Source organism: Mytilus edulis, chromosome 4 (assembly GCF_963676685.1).
Source record: "Mytilus edulis chromosome 4, xbMytEdul2.2, whole genome shotgun sequence".
Classification (NCBI taxonomy): Eukaryota; Metazoa; Mollusca; class Bivalvia; order Mytilida; family Mytilidae; genus Mytilus; species Mytilus edulis.
The window spans coordinates 16171765-16196789 of NC_092347.1; the positions used below are offsets into that span (position 1 = coordinate 16171765).

Here is a 25025-nt window from a genome sequence, read left to right on the forward strand (position 1 = left end):
AAGTCCTAAAGTAAACAATCGAAAATGCCTGGACCCGTTTTAACACATTTCTTGCGTATTTCAAACTAGATCCAACCTAATTATGTTATATTGGATAGCTGCAGCTTGCATGTCTTTCAACGGGAAACCCCAAGAGTTGATGCAAGGATTCTTAGTTTCAACGAGTGTGGCACTCTTTGTATACGAGGCATCGGATTTAACGTCCATATTTTCACAGGCTATGACTGCGTTTTTTGTACACCCCGCATAGCCATACGGACACCCACTTTAAGTAGGATGATAACGATCTCAAAATTTGTATATATTTTTTTTTAAATTACGTTTTCTGTGGAAAAAAAGATTATTTCAAAGACAAATAGGAAGTACAAAACACTACATTCATACATCATATTCAAAATATTTCCGATTTTTATGGTTTCAGAGGAGTTGCGACTCAATGAAATCGGTCTCTTCCTTTAGTAGTGTAGATACACCATGAGTGAACAACAATAAACATTTCATATTTAGTTTATATTAGACGTACTTTCATTTTAGTTTACCAAAAGTTCGAGTGTCAAGTTATGTAATAGTGTGCTTTCCGTCGAGGTCAAAATAAACACATGATATAATCCATTATTATCTGTTTACATAGAATGATTAAACATGTTCAAATTAAGATATTTCGTCAGGTTTTGTCGCTGGTGCAACAATCATCAAAGACTGGCAGAATTTAGTTACCCCATCTAAAACAAAAGAAGAAAAAAACTTAATATATAATACAATACCAATTTAAAAAAATACAATGGTCGTCAAAATTAAAAGATATATTAACATAAATATATAAACTTTCAAATTATTCATATTATGGGGCATTAGTTGTCAAATTCATGTTCACATATTGTACTAAAATTCTAATAATTGATGTATTACATACTAAAACGTATATCAAAATCACAATAAGTCGGAAATTGGCAAGAGTGGGTGAAATATATCAGCATTACGAGTGTATTTTCGTCTTCTTGCCATCTAATTAACCCGATATATATATCTATATATATAAACATAAATATAAATATGTTGTGACCGACCACGTGCAATTGAATTTTTCTAGGTTTGTTTGATTTCGTGTCAAAGGTTAAAAAAGGTCATCATAGTTTTTTGCCTGTATGAGAAAATATTTTGTGAATTGCATCAGTCAACGAAATGATTCACCTTTGTTTCACTTTCAATGTTGACGTTCCTTCCCTTTTAATGGTTAAACACGCATGATACATGCGAAACTAACCTCTTGCTAAATGTTTAAATTCAAGGTCAGGTGAATACTGATTCAGAAAAAAATGGCAGCTACTATTTAACTTTTTAATGACTGAACAAAATAAATATATTTTTTCTTTATTTCTCATAGCTAATACACCTTTTTAACTGACTCTTAAATGAAAGAGGGACAAAAGATACCAAAGGGACAGTCAAACTCATAAATCTAAAACAAACTGACAACGCCATGGCTAAAAATGAAAAAGACAAACAGAAAAACAATAGTACACATGACACAACATAGAAAACTAAAGAATAAACAACACGAACCCCACTAAAAACTAGGGGTGATCTCAGGTGATTCGGAAGGGTAAGCAGATCCTGCTCCACATGTGGCACCCGTCGTGTTGCTTATGTGATTACAAATCCGGTAAATAGTCTAATTCGGTAGGTCACATATCAGATATCATTTGTGAAACGGTTATTCCATAACGGTCAACCAACTCGTGATGGCGTCCGTAAAATTTACGAAGGGATGATTTCAACTTCACCATTTGGAACTCTTGGTTTAATAGCTTCCTTGTGAGCAGTAACCCTCTATCAAGAAAATCATGATAGGAAATGCAAGCACGGGAATATCGTATCAATTGGGAGATATATACCCCGTATGCAGGTGCTGCTGAAATGTTGCTACTTAGAAATGGAAAGTTCACAATTGGAAAGCTGAAATCATCTCTTTTGTCGTAAAGTTTTGTTTTCAACCGACCCTCATTGTCAATTTCTAGATGTAAGTCAAGATATGAAGCCGACTGTATCTGTGGTATCCTTTATCTCCAATTCGATGGGATAGATGCGTTCCACATAGTCACCAAATTTTGAATTGTTTAGTGAAAGAACGTCATCTATATAGCGGAAAGTAGAGTTAAAGGATATTGCTAACTTCTTATCTTTCTTCCTAAGAAGTTCCTGCATGAAGTCAGCCTCATAATAATAAAGAAACAAGTCGGCAAGTAGAGGGGCACAGTTTGTTCCCATTGGGATGCCGACAGTCTGTTGAAAAACACGTCCTCCGAACGTTACAAATATGTTGTCAATCAAGAAATCTAGCATCTTGATAATATCGGTTTCAGAGAATTTTTCGTTTGAATCAGAGTGATTCTTTACAAAGTATGATTTATCCCTCCCTAAGACAAGATACTTGTATCTACGTTGGCCATTCTTTTTTATTAAGCAAAGTAATACCAGCTCTTTCAATTTGTCTTTCAGTTTGGAATGTGAAATGTATGTTCCATAAACTAAAATACAGAGATCATGAAGAAATAAAGATGCAAATATAATCGTTAAGCAATAACAAACTCAAATAACACAGCAAATTGTCTTTTATAATTACCTTCATTTTTAAATACAAAAGCTGTCAGCTTCTGGCCTTAAAAGAATGTTCTAAGTACCTTCAAATATGCTCTTAGACAAAACATATTCAGTTCCATTGCAATATTATATATGTCAAGATGTTTTATGGAATGTTAATATTATTGTTAGTTGTTTTTTACATTTTGATTACGGGTGGATTTAATTAACATGTCGGATGATGAAGGCATAGTATGTAAACTTATCCTGTCGACACACTCAGTCTCGCTCCTTTAGGGGTTTATGTAAATTTCTCAATGTTTGTTTGTTTCCTGTGTTTTTATCTTCTTAATCGATTAAAAAGATTTTTACTATTTGCCTTAACTCATATGTGCTTCACAGTTAATTATGCATGTCTTTCAACACATTTCAAACCGTCAATACAGACGAATTTTTTGGTCACTTATTGTCATTTTGAAAATTCTTGTTCAGAATGTTTATACTTCATTAACAATAGCACTGGCATTTTTTTTTTTTCATTCATAGGATGTAAGTACGTAATCGTTAGACAAATGTTATTTGTGAGGGGAAAAATACGTTTACTAGCGAACACCTTTTAGTAAGACCAAATTTAAGGAAAGAGAAACTTATGTATATTTTTCACAGACATATCGAATAGGTTGAAGTCGCTCGTTTGAATACTTAATATCAATTCACATATAACTATGTATTTGCTCCTAAATGTAGAGATTGTGTACTTATTTTTATGGTTGAAGGAAATACTGAGAATAAAAGTATAATTCAAAGATTCAGAACTCATCTCCTGAGTTGATGAAAAACATTATACATCTATCTAGGTTAAAATTCCTATGATAAGTTTAACCTTCCCTAGTATGGCTTTTGATATTGTGTGCCTTGATTCTTAAAAAAATCTATAATAAAAATACAAAACTTGACTTACCTATACCCGGTAAGCGAAAATGGAAGAGCACAAATGGGATATACAAGACAACTCCGAGTACAAGATAACCCAATGCATACCAGAATTCAGTTCGAACAGGTTCTAGGAATGGTGCCACAACTAGGAAGATGCATATCAACAGCAATATAAAAGGCAATATCAATGGAACCTGGTAATCAATAGAACTAAATTAATGTATGAATTGTCTAGAAAATTGCAATCACCTTCACAGTTAAGTTAACTTGCCCACATCACAAGTACACTTACAAATTACAATACTTTAATTTTAAAAGATAAATATATTGCAAGCATGGTTCTGATGGAAATCGGTATTACTTTGAGCTTTTGTTTTAGGTGTTAGCTGTATATATGCTCTTTAATACTTTTGTTTGGACTCATTTCTTTTTAGATTGACAATGTGTATACGTGTCTCGATATTTCAATAGTTTACGTATCTGATTCTTTGTTCTGGTTTGGCTTTACTTTAATTCCATTTTGATTTTATCGAATCTGTAACGTTTTATTATGTTTAGATTTGCCTCGAGCATTACGAAGAAACATCAATCATCAAAATGCGCATCTGGGGCAACAAGATTGGTACAGTTAGTGTATTATTTAGTCCGAATCTTCAGTTCGCAACGCGGCATTCGTTTAACTACCGGAGAGTTGTGTTGAAGGTAATATTAATCATTTGGATAGGGTACATATAAGAAAACGATAAACAAAAAACAAAAAGCAGATTGGTACGGACGGGTTGAAAATACCAATTCTTAGTTTTTTTGTGTGTACACAAACCAAATGTCTAAGACAATTAAATATGCATAAACTCTCTATCACAGAAAATGACGCTAAACAACAATTCAAGACAAGTATTTGATAAATAAGATACAAGCATGTATTTTGTACAAAAATGCATTTTTGTATTGCGTAATTAAATAAGAGGTCGATTTTGTTCCTTTGATAATGTCATTTACCTTTATAGATGTTTTGACATCCTTCATTTTGTATCTCAGTACCATGAAAGCTACCATATTAACTCCGAGAAAGATCCAAAATATAAAGCTTATAACATTGATAATCATGCCAATGTCTGCTGGTATTGTCATAACAACCGATAACATAACCTAAACCGAAGTAAGATAAAAAAAAATATATATATAGTATCATTAATGATATTTAGCACAAAAGGATTGCTTTTACGGTTTCTATCTCTTTCTTAGCAAAAATGGCCAGAAGGGCAAAGTGAGCTTTTCTGATCACTTGGCGTCTGTCGTCCGTCGTCCGTCGTAAAACTTTTCCAAAAATCTTCTCCTCTGAAACTACTGTGCCAAATTTAATCAAACTTGGCCACAATCATCATTTGGGATCTAGTTTTAAAATTGGACCAGTGAATTGGCCAACCAACCTAAATGGCCGCCATGGCTAAAAATAGAACAAAAGTTAAAATGTAGTATTGGCTTATATCTCTGCAACCAAAACATTTAGAGCAAATTGACGGGTAAAATTGTTTATCAGGTCTAGATCTATATGTCCTGAATCTTTCAGACGAATCGGACAACCCGTTGCAGTGTTTGGTTATTATCTTGAATATTATTATAGACAGAGATAAACTTTAAACAGCAATAATGTTCAGCAAGTCAGATCTATAAATAAGTAAAATGACCAAAACGGTCAATTGATCTCATAAAGAGTTGTTGTCCTTTAGAGTAAATTTTAAACAATTTTTTGTAATTTTAGTAATCTTACAAAAATGTTCTCATCTGAAACTTTTCAGACAAAGTTGACAAATTTCACAATCATTATTAGGGTATCTAGTTTTCAAAATGTGTCCGATGAACCCACCTGCCAACAACATGGCCGACATAGCTAAAAATAGAACATAGGGGTAAAATACAGTTTTTGGCTTATATCTCTGAAACTAAAACATTTAGAGCAAATTTGACGGAGGTTATAATGTACATGAGTTTAAGATATACTTGTCCTGAAATTTTCAGACGAATCCGACAAACTATTTTTAGGTTGTTTTCCCTGAATAAGTAATTTTAAGGAAAGTTTGTTGTTTTTGGTTATTATTTTGAATATTATTATAGATAGTGATTGTTTGTAAACAGCAATAATGTTCAGCAATGTAAGATCTACAAATAAGTCAACAAGACCAAAATGGTCAATTGACCCAATAAGGAGTTATTACTCTGTAAAGTCAAATTTAACAATTTTCTTAATTTTTTGTAATCTTTTACAAGAGTCTTCTTCTGAAACAACGGAGACAAATTTAACCAAACTTGGCCACAATAAGCATTGGGGTATTTAGTATTTAAGAATGTATCCTATGACCCTACCTGCCAACCAAAATGGTAGACATGGCTAAAAATAGAGCATAGGAGAAAATGCAGTATAAAGGTTCCATTATTTTATTCATCAATTGTAAATAAAAATACCATATGAGCGACACAGGCTCTCCTTGGAGGCTCTAATTTTTGTATTTCATGATTTTATTAACGATAAAGTTATCACCGCATCACTAGTTTAGTTGAAACATATTAATGTATAGTGGATTGAGAAACAACTTATATAGTTCCCTTTCCACTTAGCGAGTTCTGACTGTAGCGTCATTTGCCAGCTCTTTTTCAAAATCTACAAGGATGTCTTTTACGTACAAGAGAAATTGCTCTCTCAAAACAATCTGTCACTATGAAAGCGTTCAACCATATTAGTTGTTTAATTAACTGGATGCAAAACGTACATAAAATAACGAATCTTGGGTACTGAAGACTAAAATAACTCGAAGGAAGTAAATGTTAATAATTCAAAACTGACAGGAAAAAAATAGAAGGATAGCTAAAATCATAAGTCGAAAGCAAACTGAAAAAATATTACATATAAATAAAATGTTTACACACCATTAACTTTCCATCAGACAAAAGTACTTACAATAAGAATAGTTGACGGTACTGGAACATTACTGTTTACGTTCAAGTACGACAAAATTTCCGGAAACAAACCTGCACGAGCTGCAGCAAAAGAAAGCCTATAAATAATATATAAATTGAAATAACAAAAGAACCGAACTCAAAGAAAAATTCATAATGGAAAGTACTATCAAATGGCAAAATCGAATGCTCAGACCCATCAAACGAATGGAAATAAACTCATCATAGACACCAGGACTCAATTTTGTATAAACGCCAGACGCGCGTTTCGTCTACAAAAGACTCATCAGTGACGCTCGAATCCAAAAAAGTTGAAAGGCCAAATAAAGAACGAAATTGAACAGCATTAAGGACCAACATTCCTTAAAGTTTTGCCAAATACAGCTAAGGTAATCTATGCCTGAGGTAGAAAAGCCTTAGTTTTTCAAAAATTCGAAATTATTTAAATAGTTAATTTATAAATATAACCATATCAATAATTCATGTCAGCACAAAAAGTGCTAACTACTGGACTGGTGATACCCTCGGGGAAATAAATCTCCACCAGCAGTGGCATTGACCCAGTGGTTGTAAATAAACTCATCATAGACACCAGAACTACATTTTGTATATACGCCAGATGGGCGTTTCGTCTACAAAAGAACAACTGGCATATTCCTTACTCGGCCTGGCTGTTCCCTACCTAGAAAATGGTGGCCAAAACCTGGTTTTATAGCTAGCTAAATATCTCAATTGTATGGCAGTCGCATAGTATTCCATTATATTGACACAAAGTGTGAAGAAAAATAAACAGACATTATAGGTAAAGTTATAGGTCAAAAATGAATTTGTATAAAGATAAAATTTTCTCAATTGCAGTTTGTAACAATTTATTGAATAAGAAGATACAAAACGCTTAGTGGTTTAACTACTACTTTTACAAATATGTTCACGCTATATAATTAAGTAGAATAGATGATAATATAGATATTGTTGGTCCCTTATTGCAGGCCATCAAATAATAGTCGCGGAAGGATACTTCATTGTACATGGTTCTAATATCATTGCAACTGCTAAGTCGTCAAATATTTTGCCATTAACTGTTATAGGAAATGATATTTAAACATGAACAATATGACTCAAGAACTGCATTGGAAGTCAATTTGTCATTTGTAAAGTAGTGAAATGATTAAAACAAATGTAAACCTTCACGATTATGATATTTTTTCTAGGTATGCGTTCGAATGACAGTTGGTATATGCATAACTGGAGACGCTAAACCTGTCGATGCACATAGTATCGCTCCATTGTGGTTTATGAGATTCGCTCAGTTTCTGTCTAATCGATTATAGAATTTTGAACTTAGGTTATTAATCTCGCCTAAATTCTATACATTATTCGAATTCCTGTCAAATTTATTTTTACTCCACTAATGAAAAGGAGGCGAATATTTATTGGATGTATTCAGATGGTTTTTTTCTTTCTAGAAAACAAATGCACTATGGTCTTTTTTTAAAAAATAACTGAAAACGAAAAATAAGAACAAGCTAACTGTAGCATTTAAAGTTATAAGAATCCATTTTAAACATAATGGTGGCTTTTTCTTGAAATAGATATGACATAAACAGTTGTCCTGAATTGACAAATTCACTTACCGACTACTGATAAAGAAGGCTATCGTTAATGTCCCATAGCTTGAACATGCCACTATAATAGGAATGACAACAACAGCTGAGCTGATTTCGTACTTTGCCCATGTCTGAAATAAAAAAAAATCAAAGCCATTTACCAAAATGTATATGCATACAAAATGCCATTTAACCTAAAAATGTCTGCAATGATTATTATACAAATGTAGTGGTTGGCATATGTTATAGTCACTAATATATTAGTAATTTATCTAAATGGTTTTTGATGTCCAATTGTGTTGCGAGGTTAATTTCTCATTATTGTTATTATTCTAAAATTACAATATCACATAAAAAATATATAAAGAAGGTTTAGTTAACTGGCTTGCCGAACCCGACTATACTTGTTTTTCTTTTGTGCAGATTTTCGTAGGAAGTTGTTCGTCTTTTCATTTATTTGTTTTATCTTCTCTTTTTGCCATGGTGTTTCATGTCCTGAGTTGATATACGAATTTAATATCCACTTAGTATGCTAAAACATGTTTGCTGAAGATACAAATACAAATCTGCAAACAAATATATCACGAACAAATGCTTATCCGCGAACATTTAGGTTATTCTCGCAATATTGTCAATTACGACAAATATTCAGATAAGAGTTTTTACATAATGAATAAGATTATATACTAAGTACTAACTATGAAATTACCAATTTATTAATGAACCTTTTCAGTTTTTGAAGAGATAAAAATGTTTTTTTACTAGTATACTTGTTTCCTCTTTTAATTTTTGTATTTTGTATTTACCACTGCTACTGCCCATGATGATAGGAATTCATCTTTTGGTAATACAGAAAAGTAGGATATGTTGACAAGTGAATAAATCACGGTCACAAGCGTTATTGATGTAATCACACATAATGGCAAATTTCTGAAAATAAATTGTACATAAATTGTGAACAACGTCAATGCTATCAGTATCCTTTGTTTCAAAGAAGTGAACATGTGGGTAATATTTATTGCGTTCAATTCTTAATTGCACTTATATGATAATTCTGGATATAATCAGCTTTGTATTATCAATATTTACTTTTTCATATTATGCCTTTCTTTGATATAGGATTGATGATAACAAGGGAAGCTCATGAAAGTTGGGGAACACATTGTTGAATATGTATACGATATTTATTGCGTTTAAATCTTTATTGTACTAGCATACGATAATTCTGCATATAATTAGCTTTTAGACATCAATGTTTTCTGTTTCCTGCCTCTTTTGATAAAGTGTTGCTGCTAACAAGGGAAGCTCATAAAAGATGAAATTATTTCTTCGAAAGTTTAACGCATGGTTGATCGTTACGGATAATATGTCACAAATAGCCGTGGATATCATGATGTTCTATCTTTCGTAACCAGAAACTGTTTACGTTTTGGCCATGGTGTTGTTATTCTTTTGACCTGTGATTTGATTTCCTTTGTGGTATGTTTTGTAAATAAAAAGCAATATTTTCCAATCCCTTAAATAAATCATATTTTTCATAAATCTTTCTACCCTTTTAGAGTTATCTAACTTCAGTAAATTAATAAAATAATTTTATCCGACAATTAAAGTATTACATAGGTCATAACTGCATAATAATCATATCCAAATAATCATTTTTACCAAAACAGTTTGTTTTAAGGATTTCTTTTTTAAATGAAAATTAACTTACTTAAAAAACCATCATAAATTTTAGACTTATGTACATAGTCAAAGTATTTATTAAGCATTCCATTTTCGATAAAAATTTCACAATAAGAGGAAGAGGGTATACAATACAGTGTATATTGATCGCTGCCTATCGGTGAATGAAGGTTATCAACATTGTCTTTTTTTCTTACCGTTTAGGGTTGTCTAGTTCCTCCAACACATGATTTAAGTTATGCCTACAATTTGAACTTAAAAGATTTTCAATATAAAAAGGCAAAGACTGAAATAAAATGCATGTAAGTGTTTTTGATATTTACTTATACTGTGCATAAACATATCTTTGATCTCATGTTTAGGTATGTGGATTCATTTATTCGGTATTATTCATTTATGTTTTCTTTAGCCTTATACTATAAGACTTTGTGGGTTCATATTGTTTACTTTCAAAGTTGTTTTTTTATCTGATAACTTTGTTTTTCTATCAATGCTGAAGCACAAAATGTTTTCTTGTGCCATGGCTTTTTACGAGCTTTTACTCGTCTAGTATGCCGGCTTTTTACGGGCTTTTACTCGTCTAGTATGCCGGCTTTTTACGGGCTTTTACTCGTCTAGTATGCCAATATGATAGAGAAGTGGTTTTCTGCATTGATTTTAACTTACGTTCTTTTATGAACCATTGAGAAAATTTAATTGTATAGCTTCATCGACAGAAGACAGAGCAACCTCAAACTGTAAACCTTTTTATTTCACCTGTTATTAATCGCATTAATTTAAAGTAAACTTTAAAAGGAATGGACCACATGTAATTGATATATATTTACTTAATTACTTATGGATTGTTTATTTATAAAATCTTCAAGCAGTAGGGAATGAAGGTAATATAGATATAAGAAATACATATTGTCATATAGTTTTTTTTCTGTCTTAATAACCACTGTCTCTGAAATTACCGGTAAAATCGCATTCTGGACCTGGGTAATTATATAAATGTACCGTTTTTTAAGAAACAATATAAATGTGCGACTGCAAATGTATAATAGATACTATATGGATGGGATAAAAAGTTTCCATTATTCATAAAATTTTAAACGGCGACGTTGTTGGTTGTTGTTGAATAAGAATGTTCTCACCATCCGCCATATGTAAACATTCCACTGTAGATTGCCATGGCAATACTTGTAGGATTAGTGGAACTCCCTTCAAATCCTGACGACATACTTCCAAACTCACCTACAATTCAACAAATGTTTTTTTTTTCAGGACTGTTATGGATGTTTTAATTTCATTTATTTGAATGCTGCCTTAACTTGAGTTACTTGTAAAACATGGAGTGAAAAGAGTGAAATAAAAAAGAAATCAGTCTACCTAATTTTGCAATCTAATCACATCTCCTAATTTTCATATATAATAGTAAAATTCTTTGATTGTGTATCTGGACGTAAAAAGTAGGTTTTTGCCATCATATATGTCCGTCAGTAACACTTTATTCCATAATCATATATCTGAATGTTGTTTCATAAAAAGGTAGGTATAAAAAATCATTTTCATCATTCATGATACTTCAGCAGTACTTCCTCTAACATAACCCTGCACCCCACAGTTTAATATAACGAAATAGTTTCTACCTTTCAATATCTTGATTAAACCTCCAATAATTATCATAAGTAATCCAGCAACTTTCAAAACAGTAAACAGTATATGTGTTCGTGCTGATAGTTTTACACTGATACAGTTTATTATTCCAGTGCTTACTGCAATATAAAATAAATTGAAATGTGCAAACACGACTTTTTTTTCTTTGATTATTTTCTTGTTTTATTTTAAATGTTGTGGTCATTTTAGGTCATACATGTTTTCTTGTGTATAATTTAGAGTAAAATCACAAAAATACTGAACTCTGAGGCAAATTAAAAACGGAAAGTCCTTAATAAAATGGCAAAATCAAATGATAAAACACACAAAATGAATGGACAACAACTGTCATATTCCTAACTTGGTATAGGCATTTTCAAATTTTTGAGTTATTTCAATTTTCATCTGCCAGAGTATATTGCGTTTTCATGGCGAGTTCTCTTCGTTACAACGTCAAGTAAAAACACAAATAATGCTGAGAACAATTCATAATACTTTGTCGATATGATAGAAGATTTCACATTCAGGGTTTTTTTCAACTTGTTGCCTGATTAGTTGAGTTTAAAGTCAGTTATTGAATTCAACGGTAAAAATTGTTTCAATACATAACGCACTTGTGTTGTGCTTAAAACTTTTCACAAGCAATGTGATGTAATATTTCACCAGTTGTTCATGCGAAGAAATTGTTTTGATGTCACTAGAAAACTGAGTTTTTGCCGATTGGTATAATGGAAGGACAAATTAAGCCTCTGAGATAAAAACTGTAAACAATAGACTAACTTTGTATATCTATCAAGATATAATTAAATGCTTTAAAGCACACATTAATAAGTTGTAGTAATTTGAATTTTCTTTTTTCTGTTTCATGAATGACCGATTTTGATCTTTAAAATATTAACAGCAACACATAAAATATCCTCTTGTATGGCCTACAGTGGTGTTCAATGCTTTGCTGCACAGGCCTGTAATGGGTTTGTTATTAATTTCTTGGTAAACGGACACTATTCGTAGATGTGTTCAGTTTAACTACCTATGCGCGTATACTTCACCGTACATACTAATTACTGCACAGGCAAACAGTTTCAGAATCATATTATTTGGTCCACAATCATCGAATATAACTTTTGAGAAATATTCAGCTAGAGTTAAACTCAATACAGCTGAGGATGATGGCATAATTAAAAACTGGCACCATGCGAACATGAATGCTGGAAACGTCCCAAATACGTTTAATAAATAGTTAAAGTCACCACCAGATCTTGGTATTAGCAATCCTAGTTCTGCGTAAATCACGGCACCTGAACAAAAACATTATTTTCATTTATACTGTGTATGATCATTTTTTGGTATTGTTACAAATTACTTATTTCATTTACTGTGATAGTATATGTTAAATCGATTAAATCAAAAATAATCATGTTACATACTTTGTTTAACATATTTTCAATTTATTTGTATTTTATGTTTGAAAATTTATATTGTAATTATTCTGCTCCGTGATTGTCAAATAAAGTATTTGTTTGTTTGTGTGTGTGTTTGTAGTATTGATCTAAGGTCCTCATGATACGTTGGTTGATCTTTAATACCAAATGAATATAGATTCAGTCATCTTCAGAGCTTAAAGGCGTCAAATGATATTATAGGTTTTACGGTTGCTATATTTCCTGATCCTGAAAGCCGAAATTGTACAATATAACTAATTGAAAATTGAAGTAAGTGTAAAATAATTAGATTTTTCCCATAAAAAGTCTAATCACTTACAATTTAGTCAGTTCGTCATTTATAATTGATTACAATATGACTTCAGATAGTTTGTTAATCGATTCCAGAGAGAAGAGTGTGTTCTTAATTCATTAGAACGAAACTACTAGTATACTGTCTTTTAGTATAAATATAAGTATAAATTGAAGTAAAGTTTGAAAAAATTTGTATTGAATAATTATCTTTCATGACTGTCCTTATTGTAGAATAAATAAGTAAGACTGTAACAGGAAATTAATTAAATTTCAAATGTAATATTTCAATTTTATAAGTTTGTCATATTTGTTTACCTAATGTTATATCTTAACTTTACAATATAGTTATAGATACTTACCTAGTGCCGAGATTAATCCACAGACAAACCATATTATAAGACATAGTCCAACTGACCCCGAATTTACCAAAACTCCTTTTGGTGATACGAATATACCTGAACCTAAGAAAACAAACCTATAGATTAAACGTATTATCACTTATTTCAGTCATATTTAATACACAAAAAGAGAATATAGTACTTTGTTTTTGACTAATACTAATATTTATATATTTATTAATTGAATCGGAATCACATGTCTGTGTTTGTTTATGTTCAACACGTGTTGATGAGCACATGGTTGCATACCTGGTTTGTTATTCTATGATTTGATTGGCTATTATATGTCGCAATGTAGGTACTAGTATTCTACCCGTTTACATGTGGGTAGAATCGTGATTCTCGTGAAGAATCTTATTATAAGTAATAGATATTTTTATAACCAGTTATTCGACGTTCTGCGTTTCCGAGTAGCATATATTTGAATTAGCCAGCTTAATGATGTAACAAGATAATTTGTAATAATAATGTATCTATTGTGTTTTGTAGATTGTTGTTGATTTTTATTTTTCGTTGGATGGAGTTCCGATACGGATTTTCTGGGATGAGTTATTAGATGCAGATGAACATTTGAATGAATATTGAAATATGAATATATGAAATGGTTTTGATGTTTGAAGAAAAAATAAAGTATTAAAGTGTTCTACTCACAAGGAGAGCTCATTCATATAGTATGCATGTGTTGAGTTTATTGACTAAATAATTTATGTTTGGTTAAGCTTGGCGAATTATAACATAAAACTAAAGTTATTTCTACTTCATAGGAGTATATTATATGTTCCAAAGGGGTCATAACTTTGGTGTATTGTCAAATGTGATTTTTTTTTACCTTTTAAAAACATCATTGTGGCCCCTTATGAATAAAAAATAAATCTTCTGTCCCCATAAGGTGTAGGCGTTTATCTTATATTCCTAGACACAACAATCTCCCGGGGAAAATACAGGAGTAGGGGTTTAGCCAAACATAACTATGCAAATAACTGTTATAATCACAATAATGAAAACAACACGATATAAAATCATGCGTCCAAAAACAGGCGCTGTTCTAGATTTACCCATATCAGAAACAATTAAAGCCGAATATATCAAAACTAAGGTTATGTAAGAAACCTAAACAGTTGAAAAGCTATATGATAAAAAAGATCTAGAAATATATTCAAATCTGTCTATGGTCAATTTTGCCTGAGCTAGTTGAAAACCTTAGTTTCTTTATCAATTCCAATTTTGAAGGTTTGTTAAAAATCAGGTCAGTTCCCACTACTGACCTGATAATACCATCTCGGACTGATATTCAACCAGCATAGGTATCGTTTTTGTTCTGTAAAAATTTAAAAAACAACACGTTATTAAATCATGCGTCCGATGTGCTTATTGTTATTTACCTTTAACACGAAAGATCAAGGCCGAATACTAGTATATGAAACTTCAAAGCTAGGATGTATAAGAACCGAAGCAGTTGAAAGGCTTTATGCTAAAGAAAGGACATACAAATAGTCAAATAAATATAAGGTCAACTTTGAAGGAGGGAGTTGAAACCTTAATAAGTTTTTCTATAATTCCATCATGTATTTACGGACAAATCAAGAAATGTTTGTTATAAATCATATCAGTACGGGATTACTAGCTATTGAGCTGATAATACCATCGGGGACTCAGTCTATTAGCAGATGTATCGGCTTAGTGATGTGAAAATAATTATTGCTACGAAAAAATTGTAAGATTTTAAAAGCTAAAAATATCAAGGTCAATTTCAACACTGAAGGACACCTTCCCTTCAGCATTATATACGATCTATTTTCAATGGTTCATAAATGTTAAAACTAACTGGTCATTCCGACTTCAAACAGTGCTGTTACATGGCTCAATCTCGATTTAAGTTATCCAATTAATACAGCATGCTTAACAGGAAAATTTGCTTTTAAACATGCATGCAAACAATAACATGTTTCCAATAATATACAATTTTTTTGAAAATTATCAACATTTTATTGTTTTTGTGAATAATTTTTTACAGTGTATTAGATTGATTATACTTTACCAATTATTGAGCCTACAATAATGGAAACACCACTGAAAAATCCAAGTCTGCGTTTGACAGGAACCGTGTCTATGTATGGTTCTTTTCCACTATGGTCGTTCTCCATGTCGTTAGTTTGTAAGTCAGCTATCTGCTTACCTATCAAACATTATAAGAATATAGTTGAACACTTTCCAGTTATAAACTTTATGATTTGTGTTTGATGCAGATATAAATGAGATTTCAAATATTCCCTGCTTTTATTTAAGGCAAACAAAACCTGTTTTTAGATTCACAAGTGTTTTGAAGGGCAACTATGGATTGTTTTTTTTTTTGTTTTTTGTTTTTTTGTTTTTTTTGTTTTTTTTTTTGTTTTTTTTTTTGTTTTTTTTTGTTTTTTTGAGTGGGGATGCAAATGTATACATTAATTTTTAAAAAACATAAATTTGGTATATTTAATGCAAATATAACAGATGTGTACATTGCAACCAGATAGAATTCAACCAGACTATGTGAAGATTTTGAGGGTTTTTTTCATCTTTTTGCCACGTCATGAAATTTTTATTAATTCGCTCATATATTTGGAACCAAAAGCTGCATAGGAAAAGTTAAGATTTTTCTTCTTTAACCTTTACTACTAATCAGTGTAACATAAATTTTTATTTATAATATTATATGTTATGTACTTTTTATATTAAAAAACCTACAAGTGCCATTCCTTAGAAATACACTATTTCATTTTTTTTATTTAAACTCAGCTATAAAAGAGGGACGAAAGATACCAGAGGGACAGTCAAACTCATAAATCGAAAATAAACTGACAACACAATGGCTAAAAATGAAAGGACAAACAGACACACAATAGTACACACGACACAACATAGAAAACTAAAGAATAAACAACACGAACCCTGCCAAAAACTAGAGGTGAACTCGGGTGCTCCGGAAGGGTAAGCAGATCCTGCTCCACATGTGGCACCCGTCGTGTCGCTTATGAAATAACAAATCCGGTAGGTCATATTTATGTAAGGGAAGGGGATTGTAGTTACGACGTACGGAACATATCCGATATCATTTGTGAAACAGTTATTCCATAACGGTCAACCAACTCGTTATGGCGTCCGTAAAATTTACGAAGAGATGATTTCAACTTCATCATTTGGAACTCTTGCTGTAATAGCTTCCTTGTGAGCAACAACCCTCTATCAAGAAAATCATGATAGGAAATGCAGGCACGGGAATATTGTATAAATTGGGAGATATGTAAACCGTATGCAGGTGCTGCTGGAATGTTGCTACTTAGAAATGGAAAGTTCACAATTGGAAAGCTCTTTTCTCGTATAGTTTTGTTTTCAATCGAAGTTTTTATAATTTTTATTCTATGTATTCAAAAGAAACCGATTTTTTTTTTCTTTGTAAAACGCATGAAAATGTGATACAGGAAATGTTTGAAATATGCCAGTTATAATTTAGTTCATGTAATACTAGGGACAAAATATGTTTGAAGTAATTTTATTCATGATTTCATAGTTTTTATAGTTTTTATTCTATTTATTCAAAAGAAACCCAATTTTTTTTATTCTTTTTCTTTGTAAAACTGATCAAAATGTGATACAGGAAATGTTTGAAATAAGCCAGTTAAACTACTTGCAACTGGCCAATATGCCACTACTAAACGACATCAAAAGAAAAGAGCTGTAATTTTACTATTCATGGTCACAATCCTTAATGTAAGACATCAGTTAAATCGGTATAATGTACAGATTCAGAAAAGCTTAGATTTTTTTGTAAATCGCATACGAGGTTTTGCTTAAGGGTGCTATAAACAGTTTCGTATAAAACAAACTAGGTTTTATTCCCCGACTAAAAATAACCGTGGAGGGAAACGGCCTGTGAGTTAAGTTAATTAGAACTGGGAAAGTTGTAACACATAAAGGCTTCTGCATTAACTTTATTAGAACTACGAAAGTTGAAACACAGCTGGTGTGTGGACTATTTCCAGGCTAAATATATAAACTTATGAATTAATAACACTGATTGCATTCAGTTGGTTAGAATTTGTAACTTAGCTGACCTGTACTATAAGTAAGTTAATAATTATATCAAAGTTTGTAACGCATCTGATCCGTGCATTAAGTAAGTAAGAACTAGAAGTTAAACACCATATGCCCTGTAAGTTAGAACATAGTCGACTTGTCTATTTAGTTGAATACAAGTTAAAACAACTTTAGAATATAGTAATTTTTATTAAGTAAGTAAGTTAGGCTTATATGAAGTTGTAACAGTGCTGACTCTGCAAAAACAAATTATTAGAATAAAGAATGTTGACATGAATGGTAATTTTTATGGTCACAATTATGAAATTGACTGTTTACAAAACTTAGAGTCTTGGAAATACTAAATATGTTCTATCCCAGGAATAGATTACCTTATCTGTATTTTGCATTACCTTTCGGAATTTGAGTTCTCATTGCGTTTCATTTTGCCGTCCTGACTTTCTTGATTCGAGCGTCACTTATGAGCTATTTGTAGATGAATAGCCCGTTTTGTCGAGAAAATTTAATCCTGGTTTTTATGATGAGTTAGTTGCTATTATTATATTCCCGAATATGACTTTTATACCGAGTATAAATTTGCATTTGTATACGACGTGTCTCAGTATTATGTATATCCACTATTCATGTATTTATGTTTGATGTTTCTGTTATTGTTTCTGTTAAATAATCTGTTATGTCTAATCTTTTATAGTCCAAATAATTATGAAACTGTCTTTCCATACCATCATTATCATGAAAATTGCTTGGACGTTTAAAAAAAATAATTGTATAAAGTTCGAAATTGCATGTTAGGTACGAAAGCGCGTCACTGTTTTTTTTTATATCCTGTGGTATTTGTCGTTGATGGAATATGTTCGGTGTTGTTCTGCGATTTGCATGTTGGGTCACCTATTATATTATTTGTATGTGCGTTTCTCTGTGATGAATGGGGTTCGTGTTGTTTATTCTTTAGTGTTCTATGTTGTGTCATGTGTACTATTGTTTTTCTGTTTGTCTTTTTCATTTTTAGCTATGGCGTTGTCAGTTTGTTTTAGATTTATGAGTTTGACTGTCCCTTTGGTATCTTTCGTCACTCTTTTCTCAGACTTGCGTGCGTCTGTGCCGTGTTTCTGCCCCGTAGTGTAGTCATTATAGCGATAAATATTTTACCATTATCATGAAGCGGGAGGTTTGGCTAGCCTTTAAAACAGGTTAACCCACCATTTTGTTTTAAAGGTCCTGTACTAAGTCAGGAATATGGCGGTTGTTATCAAATAGTTCGGTTCTATGTATGTTTGCGCTTGTTTTTGTTGCACTGCAATGTTTCTGTTGTTCTTTGTCTTCCTCTTATGGTTGATGTGTTTCCCTCGGTTTTAGTTTGAAACCCGGATTTGTTTTGTCTCAATCGATTTATGACTTTTGAACATCGGTATACTACTGTTGCCTTTATTTATTTACATAGCTGACCTGTGAATTTTTATTACTCAAGAAAGTTATAACATAGCTGACATGTATGTGCATTCATTTAGGTATACGCACAAAAGTTGCAAAAGGATTTTGCTCGTATGAAAAGTATTTTAATATATATATTATCAAGAACTGCTTCCAAAACGTAACAATTCACTGTGACCCTTTACAGATTTATATGATCTTTATAACAGATAAATAACCTTGCAACACAATTATTCATTTCGGAAAGGATCGTTTAAAACTACTCTATTGGAATTACAATTTAAAAAAACTAGCAAAAAAGAAACACTTTAGAAACCTGTCTCGAATGCCTTCATTTGAAATGAAAATATAAATTACCTTTTTACTGACTAATTCCTAGATGTCTAGCTCTGTGTTGCATTATAGAAGATACTACGTAAGAAGAGTAGTCGGATAAATATATACTTTGTAAACAGTTAAAATCTATTATCACCTAATTACATATCATCTTACAGGTAAAAAGGGCACTATCCGCTGTCAAAATGTAACCTACGATAAGGAAAGTAAGTCAAACAACATATGAAGGCGATTTTAGTGTTTCGGTGAAAAACATAAGAAATTGCATGTTAGGTACGAAAGCGCGTCACTGTTTTTTTTTATATCCTGTGGTATTTGTCGTTGATGGAATATGTTGGTTGTTGTTCTGCGATTTGCATGTTGGGTCGTCTATTATATTATTTGTATGTTCGTTTCTCTGTGATGAATGGTCTCAGACTTGCTTGCGTCTGTGCCGTGTTTCTGCCCCGTAGTGTAGTCATTATAGCGATAAATATTTTACCATTATCATGAAGCGGGAGGTTTGGCTAGCCATTAAAACAGGTTGACCCACCATTTTGTTATAAGGTCCTGTACTAAGTTAGGAATATGGCGGTTGTTATCAAATAGTTCGGTTCTATGTATGTTTGCGCTTGTTTTTGTTGCATTGCAATGTTTCTGTTATTCTTTGTCTTCCTCTTATTGTTGATGTGTTTCCCTCGGTTTTAGTTTGAAACCCGGATTTGTTTTGTCTCAATCGAGTTATGACTTTTGAACACCGGTATACTGCTGTTGCCTTTATTTATTTACATAGCTGACCTGTGAATTTTTCGTCCTCAAGAAAGTTATAACATGGCTGACATGTGTGTGCATTCATTTAGGTATACGCACAAAAGTTGCAAAAGGATTTTGCTCGTATGAAAAGTATTTTAATATATCTATTATCAAGAACTGCTTCCAAAATGAACAATTCACTGTGACCCTTTACAGATTTATATGAACTTTATAACAGATAAATAACCTTGCAACACAATTATTCATTTCGGTAAGGATCGTTTAAAACTACTCTATTGGAATTACAATTTAAAAAACTAGCAAAAAAGAAACACTTTAGAAACCTGTCTCGAATGCCTTCATTTGAAATGAAAATATAAATTACCTTTTTACTGACTAATTCCTAGATGTCTAGGTCTGTGTTGCATTATAGAAGATACTACGTAAGAAGAGTAGTCGGATAAGTATATACTTTGTAAACAGTTAAAATCTATTATCACCTAATTACATATCATCTTACAGGTAAAAAGGGCACTATCCGCTGTCAAAATGTAACCTACGATAAGGAAAGTAAGTCAAACAACATATGAAGGCGATTTTAGTGTTTCGGTGAAAAACATAAGAAATTGTATGTTAGGTACGAAAGCGCGTCACTGTTTTTTTATATCCTGTGGTGTTTGTCATTGATGGAATATGTTCGGTGTTGTTCTGCGATTTGCATGTTGGGTCGCCTATTATATTATTTGTATGTGCGTTTCTTTGTGATGAATGGTGTCAGACTTGCGTGCGTCTGTGCCGTGTTTCTGCCCCGTAGTGTAGTCATTATAGCGATAAATATTTTACTATTATCATGAAGCGGGAGGTTTAGCTAGCCATTAAAACAGGTTAACCCACCATTTTGTTTTAAGGTCCTGTACTAAGTTAGGAATATGGCGGTTGTTATCAAATAGTTCGGTTCTATGTATGTTTGCGCTTGTTTTTGTTGCACTGCAATGTTTCTGTTGTTCTTTGTCTTCCTCTTATTGTTGATGTGTTTCCCTCGGTTTTAGTTTGAAACCCGGATTTGTTTTGTCTCAATCGATTTATGACTTTTGAACACCGGTATACTACTGTTGCCTTTATTTATTTACATAGCTGACCTGTGAATTTTTCGTACTCAAGAAATTTATAACATAGCTGACATGTGTGTGCATTCATTTAGGTATACGCACAAAAGTTGCAAAAGGATTTTGCTCGTATGAAAAGTATTTTAATATATCTATTATCAAGAACTGCTTCCAAAACGTAACAATTCACTGTGACCCTTTACAGATTTATATGAACTTTATAACAGATAAATAACCTTGCAACACAATTATTCATTTTGGTAAGGATCGTTAGAAACTACTCTATTGGAATTACAATCTAAAAAACTAGCAAAAAAGAAACACTTTAGAAACCTGTCTCGAATGCCTTCATTTGAAATGAAAATATAAATTACCTTTTTACTGACTAATTCCTAGATGTCTAGCTCTGTGTTGCATTATAGAAGATACTACGTAAGAAGAGTAGTCGAATAAGTATATACTTTGTAAACAGTTAAAATCTATTATCACCTAATTACATATCATCTAACAGGTAAAAAGGGCACTATCCGCTGTCAAAAATTATGTAACCTACGTTACAGCACAATCACATGCGAGAACATTTATAACAGAGAAACGCACAAACAAATAATATAACAGTCAACGCAACATTCAAACCGCAGAACAACAACGAACATATTCCATCAACGACCAACACCACAGGATATCAAAACAGTGATAACAATGATTGTAGCTTGTTAGAGAATACCTACTTCCCAGTAGCAGCGATTAGTACATTTATATAAATATAGGTTTTTTTCTGAAATTTGTTAAAGAAGCTTTTTAAAACTTATGTTAAGTTGAGTGTGCGGATTTGGTATGACTATGTCCAGGGTTTTTAAATCGATGAATTTATATATTTCATGTTTTCCCCTAATTGGAAGCTGATAGAATTTCCTAATAAACAAAGGCAATGTTAATGATACTAATCAAAAAGTAAAGGTTTTGCATATGAAAACCTTTGATTTATTTAAGATTTGGAAAGGGTTCCACTGAGCACTGTATCTTACCTGAGACTGTTGGTGTCAGTGAAAAGGTGAGGTTTTTTTGACTGTCAAAAAAAAAGACAATTGTATTAATTTGTCAAAAAAAGAAAAAGGATGAAGAAAACTAAATTCGCTCAAAATGCTTTCTCTTTAGCATGAAGTTTTTTATAGCTCATTAAAACCTATTTTGGACATCCCATTTAAATTTAACAAATTAATATTTGGGTAGGCAGATCCTGCTCCACATGTTATATAACCGACATGCTATTCGTGAAGGTATAAACCCGGTGATTAGTCTAATTCAGTTAGTCACGTCCGAGGAAAAGGTGACGGGATTGTGGAAAGATAGTTGGAACATATCCGTTGTCATCTGTGAACAGGTTATTCTTTAAACTTCAAGCAACTCGTGATTACTTCTGTAAAATTCCCGAATCGAGGACTCCATCTCCACCTGAAACTCTTTGGTTCGTTTTTTATGTGTTTTGTCATTTTAATTTTGCCATGATTAGGGACTTTCCGATTTGATTTTCCTCTCAGTTCAGTATTTTTGAGATATTACTTTTTAATAGTTTCCTTGTAAGCAGCAACCCTCTATCAACGTAACAATGAAAGGAAATGCAAGCTTTGAAATATCATATCAACTTGGTGATAAACTCTCGATATAAAGGCGCTGATGGAATGTTGCTATTCAGGAATAGAAATTTCACAATTGGGAAGCTAATACCATCTATTTTGTCGTAAAGTTTTGTTCTCAACCTTTCCTCATTGTCAACATCTAGATGCAAGTCAAGATATAATGCAGAACTGTTTCTGTTGTTTTTTTCTTTATTTCAAGTTCGATCTACCTTGGCCATTTTTTAAAATGAAACAAAGGAAGACCAATTATCTAAGGTTGCCTAAATTTGAAAATGGAAAAATGTAAGGCATCACAGGACCTAGATACTAAAAAGCTATATAAAGTCTATGTTTCAGAAAATTAACATACCTGGATTTTGATGTGCATTTTTTCAAGTCTGCAGAAGACAGCAAAATAAACAAACACACGAGTTTCATTTGATACAATCCACTCCGTTACACAGTTTATATCACGGATTGTTGGTAAATGTCTATTTTCCATCTATTGTTCATTTAAATCAAAACAACTCACAACATGAGTCAAAAAGGCCTCAAACTTCTTTCCCAATTTAAGTTTATTTTGCCACCTTATGCAGGAACGAAAAAAATGAATAGAAAGATCTAATTAAGTTTTCAATATTCTGAAACTTAAAATGATTTCAATTTTTATTTATCTAGGTCCATCCATGCTCTTAAACGTTTCCGGATGCACAGGTTTGTCGGCACTTAGAGTGAAATTTGTATTGTAGTGTTAATACGGACATACTTGCGAAAAGGTTATGAAGAACCTTAATCAAAATGTTTGAGGTGATGCCATGGGCAAGAATTTGATCAGTTGATTCAATCTTTCCAAAATTATTAATGTGGTTTTATCTTTTGTCCAACTATCATGAAGGAATACCACTGTAAAATTTAATCCATTAATTACAATCAGTTTTTTGAGGGGTTTGTGTTGTTTTAGTTTTTTATGTTGTGTTTTGTAAACTGTTGTTTGTCTTTACAATTCTTCCTTTTTACAATGGTGTTATCAGTTTATTTCAGACTTATAAGTTTGAATGTTACTTGAGTATCTTTCCACACTCGTTTACAACTGTCAAGCTTTGATATAATATTACACAAAAATATATACTGTTCAAAAAGTAAAATAGCACTTGTTTCCTAGCAATAAGCAGCATAATACAAGAGTGACACACTGAAATGTCTCGCTTTCTTTACTAATCATTGATATTATGTTGATAGTCCTAAGTATAAAGCGTTATTACAACTGTCACATAAACTTAACATTAAACAAGATAGTTAAACAAAGACCAATGAACCATGAAAATGAGGTCAAGGTCAGATGAACATGTACAGCTAACAATGCTTCCATACAACAAATATAGTTGACCTATTACTTATAGTTAAAGAAAAATAGACCAAAACACAAAAACTTAACACTGTCCAATGAACCGTGCAATTGAGGTCATGGTCAAATAAAACCTGCGAGACTGACATATAGATCATAATATATTTCCATACACCAAATATAGTTGACCTTTGGCATATAATATTAAATAAAAAGATCAAAACTTAAAAACTTAACGTTGACCACTGAACCATGAAAATGAGGTCAAGGTCAGATGACATCTGCTCGCTAGATATGTACACCTTACAATCATTCCATACACCAAATATAGTAGATCTATTGCATAAAGTATGAGAAAAACAGACCAAAACACAAAAACTTAACTATAACCACTGAACCATGAAAATGAGGTCAAGGTCAGATGACACCTGCCAGTTGGACATGTACACCTTCCAGTCCTTCCATACACCAAATACACTAGCCCTATTGCTTATAGTATCTGAGAAATGGACTTGACCACCAAAACTTAACCTTGTTCACTGATCCATGAAATGAGGTCGAGGTCAAGTGAAAACTGTCTGACGGGCATGACGACCTAGCAAGGTACGCACATACCAAATATAGTTATCCTATTACTTATAATAAGAGAGAATTCAACGTTACAAAAATTCTGAACTTTTTTTTTTAAGTGGTCAATGAACCATGAAAATGAGGTCAAGGACATTGGACATGTGACTGACGGAAACTTCGTAACATGAGGCATCTATATACAAAATATGAAGCATCCAACAAAAGTTGCAGGCTCGACAATTAGTCAACTATGAAGAAAACATTAGTTTAGTTTCACAT

The 25025-nt window shown here is 32.1% G+C and overlaps 1 protein-coding gene across 1 annotated transcript; it reads right to left on the reverse strand.

Moving 5' to 3' along the window:
- Window positions 1–47: 47 nt before the first annotated feature.
- On the reverse strand, window positions 48–22278 carry LOC139519083 (b(0,+)-type amino acid transporter 1-like). Its single transcript, XM_071310876.1, has 13 exons — window positions 22241–22278; window positions 15572–15709; window positions 13495–13596; window positions 12458–12697; window positions 11393–11518; window positions 10898–10997; window positions 9959–10003; window positions 8885–9008; window positions 8106–8209; window positions 6473–6569; window positions 4516–4665; window positions 3542–3710; window positions 48–722 (listed from the first exon to the last, which is right to left on the reverse strand). Exons 2-13 carry the CDS (start codon window positions 15675–15677, stop codon window positions 652–654), a joined length of 1434 nt encoding a protein of 477 aa, XP_071166977.1. The 5' UTR covers window positions 15678–15709; window positions 22241–22278; the 3' UTR covers window positions 48–651.
- Between the last annotated feature and the right edge of the window lie 2747 nt (window positions 22279–25025).